Genomic DNA, 18,334 nt, shown 5'->3' on the forward strand with positions numbered 1-18,334 from the left:
AAATGAACACATACAATACTTTATATTCTCAGTAATATCGTTTATAAAAACGAGAAACAAGAGGCGACCCAAATGTGAGCCATTAGAACCCCACTTTTAGCTAAATATATCTGAGATTCAAACCCAGTTACGGCAACTGTAAGAGATCTTTATGCCAAATATGACTGAAACCATCTAAGTAGAGTGGTTCCAAGGCCATACTGATGTAATTTATTAAGAAGTATTTGATGGTTTACTTTGTCAAATGCGCTACTGAAATCAGCATGTATAGCATCTATCTGGTCCCCCCTGTCCATTGCTAATGCCAAGTCTGAAGTAAAATGTGTTAGATTAGTTTGAACTGTGCTGCGAGTGTGTGATGATGTTGTTAAAATGTTTATTAAGCAAGGGATACACTAGGCTCTCTAACAGCTTAAAAAGATAGGAAAGGATAGAGATTGGACGGTAGTTATTCGATCGGTCTCCATATTTGTGAACTGGTACTATTCGCGCTTTATTCCATTCCTCGGGGAAAATACCGTCCTTTATAGAATTATTAAAAATTAACGTCAATGGAAAAGCTAGAGCAGAGCCGCATCTTTTTATTCAAATAGGTGGAATTTCGTCTGGACCCGCTCCTTTTTCAGGATCTAATGATTTAATTTTTTTTAACACCTCTTCGTTAAATGTTATTTTAGTAAGTGTTGTAATGTGAGTTATATGTGTGTGAAGTGTAATGTATATTATTTGGAGTTATCGTGTGTGTAGATTCATTAGGATAGACAGAAGAAAAGTGGCTAGCGAAAAGGTTGGCTATTTCTACGCCTGAACTAGCGCTAATGCCACCCAACGACATAGATGCAGGCAAAAAATTTACATTACGTTTGCTTTTAAAGTAATTCCAAAATAAAGTCTGATTCTTTTGAATATTATATTCGACGTTTCTTTTGTAGTTATTATAACAACTATCAAATAAATCATGGCAGTGACTACGCAATATTTGAAATTCAAGTTTATCCCTAGGGTTACCATATTTTCTCCTTTTCCTTGAGTAACTTAGTAAGGTTGTGTTTGAACCATTTAGTATACTTAGAATTCCGTAATTTTCGCTTAGGTACTAATCGCTCTATTATTTCATACAGAGTGCTGTAAAGTATCTCTATCATGGCATTAACATTATTACAATTGGAAAATTTGTAATACCAATCCATATCACTTAATTCGTTACCAATCTCTGCATAATCAGCCTTATAAAAATTGTATCGTATACAGACTTTGGGTCGGATGTATGATATATGAGGATACGAGAGACTTATTAACAGATTAGGATGATACAGAATCAAATACGTACAATCATCACCTGCATTCCATTCAATAAGGCCCATATTAAAACCGCCTACTACTATTACATCATCAATTTGATTAGTAACAACATATATATTTTCAAAAAAAAATTTAGTATTTTCTACTTTTACCGGAGGTGGTAGGTATACAACACAAACACCGCCTTTTTTAACAGAATAATCACTGGTTATGTCTAATTTAACCCACATCATTTCATTGTCGGTCTCCCAATGACATACTCGGCAAGAAGAAATATCTTTAGATATAGTAATTAATACGCTTCCTCCGTCTTTTTTTGAGAGTTCTGAACAAAAACGATCCTTCCTGTACACTATATAGCGTGAATCAAACAGCTCATTACTAGAGATTGCGAAGTTCAACCATATTTCAGTAAAAATTACAACTTTATAATTAGAATTTAGGAAATTTTTTAGGATATCGTACGTTTTTGTTGCCTCTTACGTTTTGATAGTATATATCTAACATTTTGCTAACCCATAATACTGGTAGAAATAATGATGTTAGCTTATAAGCTTCAGACAATCTTCATTCTTGATTTGTTTTGCCTGGCTCAATTCATCCTTACGTACAAAACTTTTTCCATTTCTCACCCAAGTGAAGCGGTATTTCATTTCCTTGGCTCTAGTGTGTGTGGCTGCGTGAAGTGCTTTATTTTCTGGCGATAAATATTCCGAAACATATATAGGTTTACATGTCCCTCATTCCGAGGTGATGTGATTTAGTTTTTCTTTAGATTTTTTTTATTAAATTGAGCAACAACCGCTAACATCGCGTCTCGATGTCTTGCACTTTGTAGCTTGACGATGACTGATCGCGGTTTTTCGTTTTCGGTGTTTCGGTTAAATTGCGCAACTCTAGTAACATGTTTTATGTCGTCTTCCGTCAAAGGATTTACAATAACATTACTTATTGAACAATTACATTTGATAAATTTTCATTTCCATGCTCAGGAATACCATTTATCTCAACATTGCACTCTCTCATATGCACTTCAACAATATTTAATCTAGAGGTAAGGTCTTTTACAGAGGATTAAAGATTATCATTTTCACGTTTTAGTTGGTCAACAATGTTTAATTTTTTCTCAAGTTTTGATTTCATTTGCTCATACTGCGCATTAATAAAGTTAAGTGATTCACAAAAACCTTTTATTTGATCATTAATAGTATTTAGCTGCGTGGTTACTAAATTATGTATTGTTAAAGCTAAATCTTGCTGTATAATGTTACGAAGTTTACTTTCTGTGAGGTCTATATTATCGACTTTATATTGAGTATTGGTATATTGCGTTTGATTGATTGACTCAGCTTTTTACGTTTCGTAAAAAGCTTTCGTCCCTTTGTACTCAATTCTTTTGTATTAGTTAATGATCGGTAGATAGTGAAATGCTTATAGCAAAACACCCACCACACAAAAAAGTCACACTGTTTTGTTCAGATTAGATTGTATAGTATGTTAACTTTACTAAAAACACAATTGTTTACTCTGTGAATATTGATTTAATTTATGTTATGATGTAATATTGATACAAATATATAATAATGATAATATTGGTTTCTTGGTCATGACATTTAAATTTGTACTTGATTAATTATTTTATCAAAAAAAAAAAAAAAACTATTAGTATATTTTATACTTTATTTAAAAGTAATTACATATTTTAATAGATTAACAAATGGTACAAATTAATAAAAGATCTTTGTCTCCTTAATCTCAAATATTCGGATTCGTCCGCTTCGCAGAAGATTGCGAGACGTTCTCTCGGTTTTGTTGTTCGTGCTTTTTTCTGTACCGTTGACGATTTCTATATAACTTTGCTTCGTCCGAACATTTTGTCGTAATTGAACTCCTGTAATTTTTTTAACACTAAGTCTCCGGACTACAAAAACATATTTTGTCATTTACTTAATTTTTTACTTTATGTTATCTGATTTTTTGTTAGATGGTATAATACAAAAAATATTCCATTTTCTTAATAAAATATCTAAAAAGTTAAAAGGTACAAAAGTTATGGGATTAAAATATGAATACCAACCTAACAATCCTTTTAGGAACATTGCACCTTTCAGCGACGGTGTTGACAATATCGTCTACTATTTACAATTAAATAATACAATTTTGCATTGAATGCAAGTATTACCTCTTGGTCGTCAGTTTGAGTTATTATATTATTATTACTTAGTGCGCTCTGACTTGGCATGGCTAATGATTGATTTGCGGCTGAAAAATAAAAGAAAATCTTGTTATATATGACTTAAATGGCTAAGAGTAAACCCATTACGACTGGCTATTGAATGTTCTATCATTCAGCATTGCATTGCTTCTTTCCTATTTTTGAAATTCTATTAACTGACAAAAGGGAATACGTTATATTCAGGGGAAGGTAACCCAAAGCTAATATACCACTTTTAATCGTAACTTATTGACATAATTGTAAATGTTCGTCTCGTCGCTAAAGTGTGGGAAGTCCAATCGATTTCTGCCATTAGTCTGGCAGGCACGGTGACATTGCCGTTTCCAATTGAAACCTACGAATTAAAAGTACTTTAATAATTATATTGATTTCACTGTCGGTATAAGTAGGTAGTTGTTAATTTTTTTCATTATTCACTTATTTATGTTAGAATTTATATTAATCAATAATGGCTTTTATTTATTGATTGATCTTTTCCCTATAAACAGGTGATTAAGGTATTATATAGTCAGCACCTCATTACAGCGCCACATACAAAATAGACCATAGAATAAATATAATAGCTGTCTTTAAAATAATCGAGTATAATAATTTATTAAATATTTTGTATCGTAATTCATACTAAATAATAACTTTATAGTTTAATGTGTTTAAGCTTTTTAACAATACGTCAAGCGTTCTTTAAAAATAATTGCAATTCGTTTTTATTTAATCGTTTTGAAATTAAATTAGGACCATAGAAATTCTACAATTCAGTTGATTATGAGTCCTATGTAATATAAATACGTTTGTAGCCTTTGAGTTGTGAAAGCACATATTTAAAGATCCCGGATGGACCAATAATAATGTTGCTGGATTTTTTTTGAGAAATTGTCAGTAGCAGCTCGGACTTCCGAAGTTAGCAGTTTTAACACCCTTGCCTCGGAAAGCACGAAAGCCTTTAGATCTGCACCTGGTCTCTTTCAGTAAATTACTTTTACCCATTGGACGCCAGTGATAGAGAGATACGTTATATATTCTGTGCTAATATTAAAGTCTATTTGGATCATTAGGTCAAGTTTACGTCGAACTTTAGAGGTAATTAAATTTTATATACTTAACTACTTATGTATACACATGAATAATATATAAACATACAAACCATATCAACATTGTTAACCGACAATGGCAAACATGCGTTAGTAGTCTGCGCTGATACTCTACGTATTTTTAAGCCACCAGCCATCTCATCCATTTCGAGCTCAACACTTGACGTATTTTGAAGAACAATGGTCGGTTCTTCTACTGCTAAAATCTCTTCATTCTCATCTAGTCCTTGATCTTCAGATGTCCTATCCATTATTGATCGACTTTCATTTTTTTCGGAATTATATAATACGGCTAGGACCTGCTGGTACAAGTGTTTTAATGCCGTTTCCAGTTCTTCTAAATTGACAATTGAAGGATAATCGAGAACAGGATCGGTCTGCGTTCCTTGATCGAATGTCAGTTTAAGATTCTGAACGTTCCTCTGATTTGCGGCTGAAAAATAAAAGAAAATCTTGTTATTTATGACTTAAATGGCTAAGAGTAAACCTATTATGACTGGCTTAATAGAACATTCAGCATTGCATTGCTTCTTTCCTATTTTTGATTTTCTATTGTCAAAAGGGAATACGTTATATACAGGAGAAGGTAACCCAAAGCTAATATACCACTTTTAATCGTAACCTATTGACATAATTGTAAATGTTTGAATCAGTACTGTAACTCGGCGGCCGACCAATCATCGTCAGTTGGCTGGCTCGCCTAGCGTTGAAAGTTTTTTAATTTAATCGTATATTTCGAACGCTTAGTCTTTTACTATATATATATATATATATATATATATACATACTTAACTACTTATGTACTTTTTACACACAATCAATGCATGACAAAATAATATTGTTCACGATTTCGCAGAAGATTATTATTTTTAAATATTTAAGCACATCTGTTATTTGTCGATACATTTGTATGTGGTATACATACTTAATAATTATACAACGTTTTGAAGAACTCAAATACTAACTAGTACCTCGGTAGGTATATATTAAACATAGGTACTCCGTTTATATATTTTATATACGAGGATATAGTAAAGATTAAAAAAACCGTATTGATTAATGTGAGATTGCTTCTGTCGAAAAATAAATGCTTCAAAAATGTATACTACGACGCGATCTCGATATCGATATACGATCTTCTTACAATTTATTATATTCATAAAATATACGAGACTTTATAAGTCTTAATAACTATAAGGCTGGTCACAGTTAAATAAATTTAGGCTTAGATATATAATGACCGTTTTTACAGTTATATGATTCACCTAAATTAAGCTAGGTGGCTCGCTTGAAAATTTTTTTTTACAAATTTTCGCCCGTGTATTCAAGGGAGGTATATAAGTTATAAATATAGTATAGTTCAGTCAGTAATAGTGTCGTTATAATATTCTAATAATATTTTACTTCAGTTATTATTTGATCTAAAACATTTGAGAAATGCATCGGTTGCGTACTGTCTCATGTGTAACGAAATCTTTTGTTTGATATTTATTGGGAGACAAATGTCGGGTACTTAGGTATCCTTAGTTCAAAAGAAACCATTTTAGTTTTATCGTTACCTGCGTTGCGACGCCAATAGATCTTGTTTCGACTGTAAAAATTTAAACGTTATAAATTAAAATTAATCCTTATTCAGATTTCTTATCTATCTATAATAATAAGCTATCACTTACAAGTATTTTCGTAATTACCTTGACGGGGGCTGTTGTGCAGCTCCAGCAGCGCTAGAGCGGCGTCAATATCGGCGAACATCTTGTAAAGGGAAATGAATTGCAATTTAAAATAAATAAATATTTCTTAATAAATGCTCACTAAGAAACAGTAAAATTATCGATTCGATTTTGTTTAGTAGTTACAGTTCAAATAAGAATCCGATAGCAATTGTCAGCAGTTATTCAAAGTACCGTGCTTTTAAATTGTCAATTCCAGGTATAAAATATAAGGTACATGTTTTGGGCTCAACTCGGTCGCTAAGCATTACTTTGTATACTGGTGGTAGGGCTTTGTGCAAGCTCGTCTGGGTAGGTACCACCCACTCATCAGATATTCTACCGCAAAACAGCAATACTTGATATTGTTGTGTTCCGGTTTGAAGGGTGAGTGAGCCAGTGTAATTACAGGCACAAGGGACATAAAATCTTAGTTCCCAAGGTTGGTGGCGCATTGGATATGTAAGCGATGGTTGACATTTCTTACAATGCCAATGTCTAAGAGCGTTAGGGTCCGTTCACACAGACCGGCTCGGAGAGCATCGGCCTGCTTTTTTCTTTTCACACAGACCGGGTCGTATACGCTTGGAATTGGCCGGAGCGGAGCCGCCAACTATTTCACATCGACCGGCTGGAAGAGATCTGAAAGCGGGTGCGAGCGAGAAAGAGCACGCAAGCGGAGCCGGTCGGCTCCTTTTATTACTTCACACGAAGCGCGTTCAGGCATTTTTAATGACAAAAAAGGTGCAAATGCAAAAATAAACTTTACTACAATCACTCAAAACACTGTTTCCAACGTGATAAAAATCTGCTCTCCTCTCCGAGCCGGTCTGTGTGAACGGACCCTTAGTGACCACTTACCATCAGGTGGCCCATATGCTCGTCCGCCTTCCTATTCTATAAAAAAAAAAAAAAAACAAGGAAACCTCAATAAACCTATTGTTTATTTCCTTATCCTATTGGATGCTCTTTTCTAGAACCAATGTTTTTACCTGTATCTTTTTAAACTAGTATTATACTAACGTTGTACTAAGCAATATAACCGATTAAGTCCAAATACAGTTAAATTTTTTTTTTTTTTTTTTTTTTATAGAATAGGAAGGTGGACGAGCATATGGGCCACCTGATGGTAAGTGGTCACCAAACGCCCTTAGACATTGGCATTGTAAGAAATGTCAACCATCGCTTATAGCCAATGCGCCACCAACCTTGGGAACTAAGATTTTATGTCCCTTGTGCCTGTAATTACACTGACTCACTCACCCTTCAAACCGGAACACAACAATATCAAGTATTGCTGTTTTGCGGTAGAATATCTGATGAGTGGGTGGTACCTACCCAGACGAGCTTGCACAAAGCCCTACCACCAGTCCCTTCCACCACCACCACCACCCTAAAATCATTTTCTGAAATGTTTGTTAACCCATATTATACAAATTTCATTATTTAGTAATTATATTTTGTCTGAAAAAATACATGTTTAATATAATATTTTCATTAAATCTATTAACAATAAATTTTGAACGCAAACATTTATTAATTAAAGAACTAAATTTAAGCGGGTGGCCTAGCCTATAAGGTCATGATTATTTTATGTTATGTGGGTAATTGGAATGTCGAAGAGACTTCACCTAGTTCCCATTAAATTTTAGTCTATTTTTTAAAACATTTGCAAAATAAAATTAAAAATAATGAGGTCTCGTTGCATACCACTTTTTTATCCCTGGACATATTTCTATATTTAAAAATAGTGAATTAAATCTTTTCACGATCTAGTAAATCACTAATAAACAATAAAAATTTAATATTTGTTCGTTTCATAATAAATACAAATTATATAAATGAATATTAAATCATCTCGCATGAGCATATATAGAACTTGCGGTGAGGCGAAAAGGTTTTCTACGGAAAGCACAACGGAACCTTAAAATCGAATCAATATAGATTTAGCATGTTTTTATAGAAAATTGGCAACAGTTTATATTAAATGAGTTTTGGATTTTTTTACAAATAATGTAAAATTTTCATTAGTATTCTCAAAAAATCCACTATGGCATTTTGATTAAGCAAAAACAGTTATTAATTTTAATGTATCCAAACATTTTAGATCTGATCTAAATATATTATCTTCTTTTGTGAAATAATTTTTTATAGAATTTCAGGTAAATTCCTATCTACTTTCATTGTCCAGTACCCTAAAAGGGAACATAAAAATTACGACTATAGTTACTTATTGTCTTTGAAACAATTAATGTTTAAGCGCTTTACTGCTGTATTATTTTAGACTTATCTTGTACATTTTCTGGGCAATTAGAAATCTTTAAAATCCTAATATTATGAATAAAATTTATTGAAGTTGTAAAATGTTACTATTTATAAAATATATTTTCTTCATCTTCAATCGCTTTTGTTATCTTAAGGAGATAATCTTCAAACAGGGTTAGGAGGCTTTAGACATTATTAGACAACATTAAGAATTTTGTTATTGAATAAAGACTTATTTCTTACCAATCGAATTATTTCTTTATAAAATGGAACCTTACACATATTTTTCTGTCTCTCGATCTAGACTTTACATATAAGTTTTTTTTTAAATTATAACACTAAGATATTTATTAAAATACTGACACGCACTAAGCTCTTCGATCTTACTTCGAAAACTCTAAAGTTTGACGTAAACTTGACCTAATGATCCAAATAGACTAATATTAATTACGATACAAAATATTTAATAAATTATTATACTCGATTATTTATAGACAGCGATTTTATTTATTCTATGGTCTATATTGTGTGTGACTCTGTTATGTGGTGCTAACAATATAATACCTTAATCACCTACTTATATGGAAAAAATCAATCAATAAATAAGGCTTTTATTGCCTTATATAAATTCTAACATAAATAACGAAAAAAATTAACAACTACCTACTTATACTGACAATGAAATCACCGTGCCTGCCAGACTAATGGCAGAAAACGATTCGACTTCCCACACTTCAGCGACGAGACAATTGTTGCAAGCCGTCTTTCCTAGAAGGTAACTACTAATTCCCGTTAACATTTAAATAGAAATTAATCAAGTGCATTCCTTCTTACATTGTCCTTGTATTATGCTTTGTTTTAAATTTTGTAACCCTAAAAATTTTAATTTTTCAATATTTTAATTTTATTAAAATATTGTATTTATTTTACCTAACCTAACCGGTTTATAAAATAAATTACGGTTATCGAATCGGCATTCATTGTTTCGACATTTATTATCTATGCTGTTTGAGAGATGGCAGCACTACGTTGTTCGCCGGTCAAACATCTTTTTGATCGTTGAGCAAGCGCCGGTCGCTTACCGATGCCTGTCAGTTTAAACGATTAAATATATTCCTTTTTGTAAGTATATTCGTTGAATATACGTCATCTACTTTGTAAAACTTATTTAAGAGGTTCGAGTTACCAAGCCGTAAGTAAAACACATTGTATTCGTTTAGTCGAAGCATATTATTTGTTATTTGAGTAGTATTTAATCGATTCTTCGTTTAATTCCAGTCTTTGTATCGAAACCGTGCCTCTTGCAATATAAGTCATATATTGCCTTATTTCTACATATTTAAACACTCCTGAGGTGAGTTGATGCATAAATTACATTCAATTCAATATATCACGTGGTTCAATATTTATTTTTATCAATTTCTTAATATTTTGTTCAAAAACTGAACATAGACCTTGTCAATGTACTAGGTGACCTGGGTCGAATCCTAATGTGATTCGAATTGTTTAAAAGCTTTGTTCCATTAAATTAAGTATAGTTCATGCTTTCTAATAATATTTTATTGCTAATTAAGCAATAATTTGCCATATTCTGACACTTTAAAAGTTAACTTTAATAACCTCAATTGTTTAGGTTATTACTTGATTTTATTAACTTATTTTTCTTTGTACCTGTGTCTAGGGCATTCTTAGGACCTTCTTAGTATTTATGCAAGATAGGTAATAAGTTGTTTTGTTCACAGGGAGTGTTTATTTTTCTTTAATTTTATATATACTTTGTATATTGCATTACAAAGTAATATAATATTTTTCGGTGAACTCAACCTAGGAATTGTGGCTGATTTGGGGCTGTTGGAGGCTCCGCTGTTTTGTGAAGGAGAGGCTGCTTGTCCTGTGGCCTGCTGTTACTGCTGGTGCTTTTTGCTGCTTCGCACTGCTTTTATTTATTTGTTCACTCATTGTGACAATGCGTTCGGGGTTTGCACTATCCTGCTTATTTCTTTATTTAAGTCTATTACTTAATTTTAACCGATGCCAACTCGCCTACAACTAACTTGTAATATTTTATTGCATGAATGTTAACTTAATTGACCAGATGCTGTCAAGGGCCCACCCCCTGATTTTTTATGTTGTAAATTTTATAATTAAAATTTTATAATCTTTATGATCAGTTTTATTAATGTAACGGTAACTTGGTGGAACGAACACCGTGACAATATTCTTAGTGAAATTAAAATACATTAAAAAAATATAATTTAATTATTAACGTATTAATAATCGAGATTAATATTTGAAAGCATTGTCCGATTTATTTCCATTTAGATTAAAACTTTAATAAAATATGGTACGTAAACGAACCTTTACGTCTTATAAATTTCGTTGTTTGACTGTCATTGATGTAATAGCCAAATATAGAACAAATATTTAGGCGATCGTCGATTTACGTTTACCTATTTACAGAATAAATAAATGTACCTTGAGATGTAAAAACATTACTCGGAACAGATTATACATTAATTTAAAAAATGTCCCTAATAAAAGATATTGATTCTTATACACGTTTAAGGCTGCCTGTCCACCGTAGCGGAGCGAGGCAGCGGAGCGGAGTAACAGAGTAATGCGGAGCGGAGTTGCAGTCTGTGTATGTCCACCAGAGCGGAGCTAGAAAGTAATGCGGAGCGGAGTTGCGGACTATTTTTCATACGCGGGGATATGAGTACGCGACGAGTTATTTCGAGCTCTCGGCGGCAAGCGATTGATTTAGTGCTACGCGAAATGTCAGTGACAGCAGACATGTTGTCGAAACAGTTAATACGTTATTACTTTACATTACTCGAGGCAGAAGAGTTGGAGTCAGAAGAAACAGAATTATATACCATTTGAACAATTCTATAAGGAAACATAGATTTTGGTTAAGAAATCATATCAAACATCGTTCAGAACACAGTGAATATTTTACCTTTTTCCAAACTTCGAAACATTCGAAAATTCTTATAGAGCTTTAAGATGTACTTTTCATGAACTTAATGAAGTTTATGAAAACTCTGATAGAACAATATATGCATTTTGTCTTTTTAAGGCATCTCGATGGTTATCTCTTAGTTGTTTCCATCGCGATTTTGCAGTTTTCACTGAAACAGTTAACATACACAATGTATTCTATGGTCTATTTATAAAAAAATAATAGATGCACATACGTTACGTATAATTAAATAGGTTTATTTTTAGGTATTTAGCAACCGGTCAGTCATTTACAACGATGGGAGAGAATTTTAAAATTGGATTGAAAAGTGTATCGAGAATAGTTGATGAGGTTTGTGATGCTTTATGGAATGTATTGCAACCTCTTGTTATGCCGCAACCAACCGAAAAGGACTGGAAAGAAATCGCAAAAGATTTTGATGAACTATGGCAATTTAAAAATTGTACAGGTGCTCTTGATGGCAAGCACGTATACATCAAGGCTCCCTCGAAAACTGGGTCCTCGTTTTTCAACTACAAAAAGAGGTTTTCTGTAGTATTGATGTGTTTAGCTGATGCCAGAAGAAAAATCATTATGATTGATGTGGGCTCTATGGGGAGATTTTCTGACGCAGGAATTTTTGATAACAGCGTTTTTGGGAAAAGTCTAAAAGAGAAGAGATTAAATTTACCTGCGCCGGCACCATTGTATCAAGGTGGCGCAAAAATTCCGTTCGTATTCATAGGAGACGAAGCTTTCCCATTAATTGAAAATTTTATGAGGCCATACCCACGTGATAAGACTAAACACAGAAAGAAAAATATTTAATTACCGATTATCTAGAGCACGTCGCATTGTTGAGGCAACTTTCGGTGTATTGACGAGAAAATGGTACGTGTATCGTAAAGACTTCGAATGCAAAATAGAAACTGTTGACAAGGCAATAAAAGCAATATGTGTTTTGCACAATTTTTTAATTCAAAGACAACCAGATTATATAAACAATATTGAAAGTAACATGGAGCAAACATTATTATCTGTTGATGATATTACAGAAACACAACATTCTAGTAACGATGGATATGAAGTTCGCGAAATGTATTGTTCATACTTCAATAATCAGGGGAAGGTTCCATGGCAAGATTCTAGAATTTTGAAAAGAATCTCTAATCAGTAATATGGTTTAGGTATCGGATATTATTTAGGTATTCTTCAGTTAAATAAAAAAAAATATAGTTTAGTTAGCATCATATTTTAACTCGACTTGTATGGCACTGAGCATCTTTTGTTTAAATGATCGAAAAAATATATGAACATACGCCTACTAGAGGGTATTATAGAATAAAGATTTATAATATTACTTACCATGCGATATTTTTGTTTCAATGATTATTTGGTTCCACGCAGCATCTTTTGTTTCATTGCATTTGTAAAATTTTGAAGACGTGTTCCAAATGCACGGAAACTTTTTCACACTATCGATAAGTTTTTCATCCATTTTCTTCACTACGTCGTCCACAAATGCACTAGTCAGACTACGCTGGTCACTGGCACACTGCGGGGCGCGAGCGCAGCCCGCACTCGCTTCCCCGCTCCACTTCCCCGCTCCGCTTCCCCGCTCCGCCACCCTACTCCGCATCTCCGCTCCGCTTACCGGTTTTGTATGAATTTTTAAACAAGTTCGCAATTCCCTGTCCACTAAAGAGGAGCGGAGATTTTGTGCAATCTTATTGGTTAATATTTATCCGTTTCTCCGCTCCGCTGCCTCGCTCCGCTCCGGTGGACAGGCAGCTATAATATTCAAGATGTAGGATATAATTAGTGTCACTTTGCCTCAAACTGAAAACTATTCTGCGACACCAAATGGTAAAATAAAGGATATTAATAAAAATGATTAAATTAAAAATAAAACTCTTTATAATTCTAGCTACTCATTCCTTAACTGGAAAGCAAGCACCGGCGTTTGTGAACAAACCACCGAAAAAGCAATTGGGCCCCAAATTAGTAGACGATATTGTCAACACCGTCGCTGAAAAGTGCAATGTTCCTAAAAGGATTAGGTTGGTATTCATATTTTAATCCCATAACTTTTGTACCTTTCAACTTTTTAATTTTAAGATATTTTATTAATGGAATATTTTTGTGTTATACCATCTAACAAAAGAAACAGATAACATAAAACTAATTATTAGAATTAATTAAGTAAATGAAAAAATATGTTTTTGTAGTCCGAAGACTGTGTTAATAAAATTACAGGAGCGCCATTACGACGAAATGTTCGGACGAAGCAAAGTTATATAAAAATCGTCAAAGGTTCAGAAAAAGCACGAACAACAAAACTGAGAGAACGTTCCGCCATCTTCTGAGAAGCGGACGAATCCACCACAGTTGAGATTAAAGAGACAAAGATCTAATATCAATTTGTACCATTTATTAATCAATTAAAATATGTAATTACTTTTAAATAAAGTATAAAATATACTAATAGCTTTTTTGACAAAATAATAAATCAAGTTTAAATTTAAATGTCATGACCAAAAAACTGCGGTTAACTGTAGCTATGTATATGAAAATAAAGCATAACGGTATCTTTTATCAAACATTGTAAAGCAGTGTGATGGATTAATCTTGAAACTTTCTCTGTATAAAAAGAGTCGTACGTACTTAGTTACTTAACTCAAAATAATATTAAAATTTTCGCAATTCGTAGCACTGGTACAGGTACGATACGAATAAAATAATAGCTTTACAATTTTACCTATATTTTTATTATACATTTGCCCTCCATAGATTGGAGACATATTTGAGGCTACAACAATGTTCGTTAAGATTTGCTTATAGTAGGTATGCCCTAGTAACCATGTTATAAAGTTCGATGTAATTATTAGTATGTTACAATAATAATCAATGAATCGGTAATCTAAAGTTATAGCCAGACAGTTGTCTGACTATACATTTTCTTTTTTACGTAGAAGGCCATTCTATTATGCATTTTTTATACTTCGTCACTAGATGGCGTCGCAGAACATCGATATCTACGCCGTTCAACCGAATTCCGTCCAATTATTATATGTGTGTAAATCTTTTGTCCCTTATCGCGTAATTAGTTTTATCAAGGTCGGATACTCAAGTAGCGAAACAAACTGGACAGTTGGTGCGTTCATTGTGTGACAAACGATTCTAACCCTGTGAAAAGACAGAAATAATCCTTATATGGAAGATTATACAATCTTCGATATAAAAACGACCACGGTTTTATCCCTAAATGTAGTTTCTCAGTGATGATTTTTTATGCCATAGCATGACGCAACCTTATATTGCATTAAAATCCTGAAGATAATAGGATTTTCCAGTTTTTATCATTCATAACTTATAACTATTTATCATGTAAGTTGCTGACAGCGAAACCTAATAAAATGTCTCGATTTTAGATTTAAAATTGCGACTCGATGACAATGTAAACAAATAAATACGGAGTCCAATAATAAAATTAAATGCTTCGTTATCTATAAATATGTTATTTTAATTTATTCTTTATCCTATTTAACATTCTCTTTGAATTTATTAAATATGCATTCCAACTCAAGAGGTTAACAAAGAATATATGTGGCAAACATGTTTTATAAATAATTTAATTGAGTGTTTTAGATTGCAACATCTGAGGAGAATGCTAATCCAGTACCATATATAGATACTGAAACACTATTGATAACGGAAACAAAAACAAACAATGCAACGGTTTTTGGGTGTAGTTGGAAAACCAAAAATATTTTAATTAAAAAATAAATAAAAAGTAAAATTTAACCTCATTTTGTTTTAATTAAATCCTGAAAATTATTTATCTCCCAAAACAGGGAATGCAGTTACTATGACAACATTATATGCATAAATTGACATACTATCTTTGTTTCAATCGCGGTTGCACGGGGACTTGGTCCGTTAGTTTCTTTGTCGACGTCAAGAATCTAACGTTTTAGTTTTCCAAATATACTGTTAACCACCCATGGTGGGACAAGGAATGTTGGCATTTATGATCTGTAAAAAGTTAAATGTTAATATTTTCAATTTAACTTTTTAGCTTTTATTTGATAGTTTGCTCTTTTACATAATACTATGTTTTAAGAACGAATTATGATAACATATGAAGAGTTTTCTATCAATGAGATAGGCCTGCCATACCAAATTTTAATTAATGTATTTAATATAGAAAAAAAATCAGATCAGATTTAAAAACGGCGTTATTCCCGTGCCCATAATGAATATCACAGATTATTTTATATCTCAACCGTAGGCAGACAAACTAATGCTATGATCTCAACCAATTATATCATGTCTATTGAACGTCAAAAATTGGTTATTTGTATTTACTCCTCTAGTAGTTAGATTAGGCTATCGGTAGATGTAATGTAAGGAGTAAAACTTAATATATTGAAACAAAAGGTGAGCCAGGATAGCGAAAGAAGTGTTGTGTTGTTATAAACAATATTCATTAAAGAGGCAGAGTAACCACCCTGTTCAAGTTCAACAATAATTATGATTGTTCATTGTAAATACATCGCTTTTTATACAAAAGTTAAATCATTATAATGTCGGTCGTTGTAAAAATCATATCACGAAGTTAAATAACATTAAAACAAAATTTATAATCAAATTAACTTCAATAAATATTAGGTTATTCTAAATTATATACGCGTTGGTCGTAGCGTTGTGTTTAACACTCGGCCATCCTGAAACTGCCGTGCCCCACGGCTGGTAGAGTTTTCACCGGCATCGGATATCTGGAAAAAAAATGCAGGCCAAAAGTATATCGTTTCATATTAATGTTACTAATTAGTAATATGTTATTTTTCTGTTACTTATTATTGAAGCCTTTACCAGTGACACATATTTTTAGTCACACAGACGCTTTTAGTCAAACAGACGCTTTTAGTCACGCAGACGCTTTTAGTCACACAGACGCTTTTAGTCACACAGACGCTTTTAGTCACACAGACGCCTTTAGTCTCACAGACGCTTTTTGTCACACAGACGCTTTTTGTCACACAGACGCTTTTTGTCACACAGACGCCTTTAGTCACACAGACGCTTTTTGTCACACAGACGCTTTTTTCATGAAATTTCATCATTTCATACATTAATTACTTTGATAAAACAATCTTTACAATTAATTAAACATTCTGGTATGTAATAAGATGTACCTCCTAACTCGTAATAGACCCCGTGTATCAAATACGATTTGTTCTCCGTGTATAAATAATCAATAACCCGTTAGGGTCCGTGTCTATGTCCGTTAGGACACGAAGGCATAATTACATTTTTTATATTAATATTTTCAGTTAAGAGTACAGGAAAACTATTTATAAAGTCATTTGAATCTAAATTAATACCTATAACGTCAATGTTCAATTTATTTGTCGTGCAAAACGAAACACATGCGGCGGTGGTCACTAAGCTAACATGATTTTGATTAATCAACGTATGGCCTATTATTAAATCTATGTCGGGAAGATGATATCTCAACTTGTCCATTAGTACAATATTATCAACATTTACTTCTATCTCACATTTACCTAAAGAATGTAATTGACTGCTCCCAAAGCCCAAATTATATTAGAGGGTTAAAGTTGTAGTTTTTTTTTTTTTTGCTATTGCGAGGGAAAGTAAATTTAATTTGCTGCCTGTATATATGCGATTCAACCGTGACCTTTCATAAGCAATTATCATACCATACATAACCATACATAAGCAATTTTCTTAAATAAGTCTAACAAAATATCGTAGGTACTTTGTAAAACGTTGCTGACCTTTTGTGTGGGCTGGCTTGAACCGCTTGAAGAAAACCAGCACGTCGCGATGCTGTGCCACCAGCGATGACAGTACTCGCAGCGCGTTGTCGCCTTATAATCCTTCGTCTCGTGCCCCGTTCGACGACATCTGCGAGTTCTTGTGTGCTTGAAATAGTATTCGACGAAACACCTTCAGCGCGGCCTCTTCTCCAAGTAGATCGTCTAGCGGAATTCTCTAGTGGAATTCACCATTTCAATCCACCTCTTATTATACAGGATATAGCATCTTCACCACTAATCTTGCATTTCTTAAGTAATGACATTTTTCCGTGAAAGTTCTTAGTCATTGTCTCAGATTCATTTTTCTTTCTTGCCAACATTTCTTCTTCTTCTTCAGATGATATAGATGGATCACTGTTCCTTTTTTAGTTCCCAAGACCAGATGTACGGTCCTGATATATTTTTAGGCCGATCCCAATTCTGAGATGAAACAGAAGGTGAGCCAGGATAGCGAAAGAAGTGTTGTGTTGTTATATACAATATTCATTAAAGAGGCAGAGTAACCACCCTGTTCAAGTTCAACAATAATTATGATTGTTCATTGTAAATACATCGCTTTTTATACAAAAGTTAAATCATTATAATGTCGGTCGTTGTAAAAATCATATCACGAAGTTAAATAACATTAAAACAAAATTTATAATCAAATTAACTTCAATAAATATTAGGTTATTCTAAATTATATACGCGTTGGTCGTAGCGTTGAGTTTAACAATATATAAATATTCGTATCACAATTTATAATGGTATATCACTCACACTATAGTAGTACCGTAGACAGATAAGCTTAGTTTCTCTGTCTACGAGTAGGAATAATTAATCAATTAATTATTACTAATTTCACTGCAGTCCATGTTAACCATATTAAAAATGAAGTTGTTTTGATTAATTTTATTAAGTATTTCGTAAATATTAATGTTTGATTA

At 32.8% G+C, this 18,334-nt stretch overlaps 1 protein-coding gene and 1 long non-coding RNA gene across 3 annotated transcripts; one reads left to right on the forward strand and one right to left on the reverse strand.

The window, feature by feature from the left end:
* Positions 1–3,634: 3,634 nt before the first annotated feature.
* LOC126771982 (uncharacterized) lies at positions 3,635–6,378 on the reverse strand. The gene is made up of 3 exons (XM_050492185.1): positions 6,318–6,378; positions 4,680–5,059; positions 3,635–3,872 (listed from the first exon to the last, which is right to left on the reverse strand). Exons 1-3 carry the CDS (start codon positions 6,376–6,378, stop codon positions 3,753–3,755), a joined length of 561 nt encoding a protein of 186 aa, XP_050348142.1. The 3' UTR covers positions 3,635–3,752.
* A 3,285-nt stretch (positions 6,379–9,663) lies between these two features.
* LOC126772003 (uncharacterized) lies at positions 9,664–12,205 on the forward strand. 2 transcript variants are annotated; one of them, XR_007669596.1, is made up of 3 exons: positions 9,664–9,792; positions 9,879–9,954; positions 10,343–12,205. It is a non-coding gene; the product is annotated as an uncharacterized LOC126772003 (long non-coding RNA). The 2 variants fall into 2 exon arrangements; XR_007669597.1 differs by having other exon boundaries at positions 10,429–12,205.
* The last annotated feature ends 6,129 nt before the right edge of the window (positions 12,206–18,334 follow it).

The sequence above is a fragment of the Nymphalis io genome, chromosome 11, assembly GCF_905147045.1.
Source record: "Nymphalis io chromosome 11, ilAglIoxx1.1, whole genome shotgun sequence".
Classification (NCBI taxonomy): Eukaryota; Metazoa; Arthropoda; class Insecta; order Lepidoptera; family Nymphalidae; genus Nymphalis; species Nymphalis io.

Coding starts and splice junctions, on each gene's coding strand:
- LOC126771982 (XM_050492185.1), bottom strand. CDS start 6,378: ATGTTCGCCGATATTGACGCCGCTCTAGCGCTGCTGGAGCTGCACAAC. Junction 5,060..6,317: donor GCACAACAGCCCCCGTCAAG/GTAATTACGAAA, acceptor TTTATTTTTCAG/CCGCAAATCAGAGGAACGTT. Junction 3,873..4,679: donor CGGTTAACAATGTTGATATG/GTTTGTATGTTT, acceptor TTTAATTCGTAG/GTTTCAATTGGAAACGGCAA.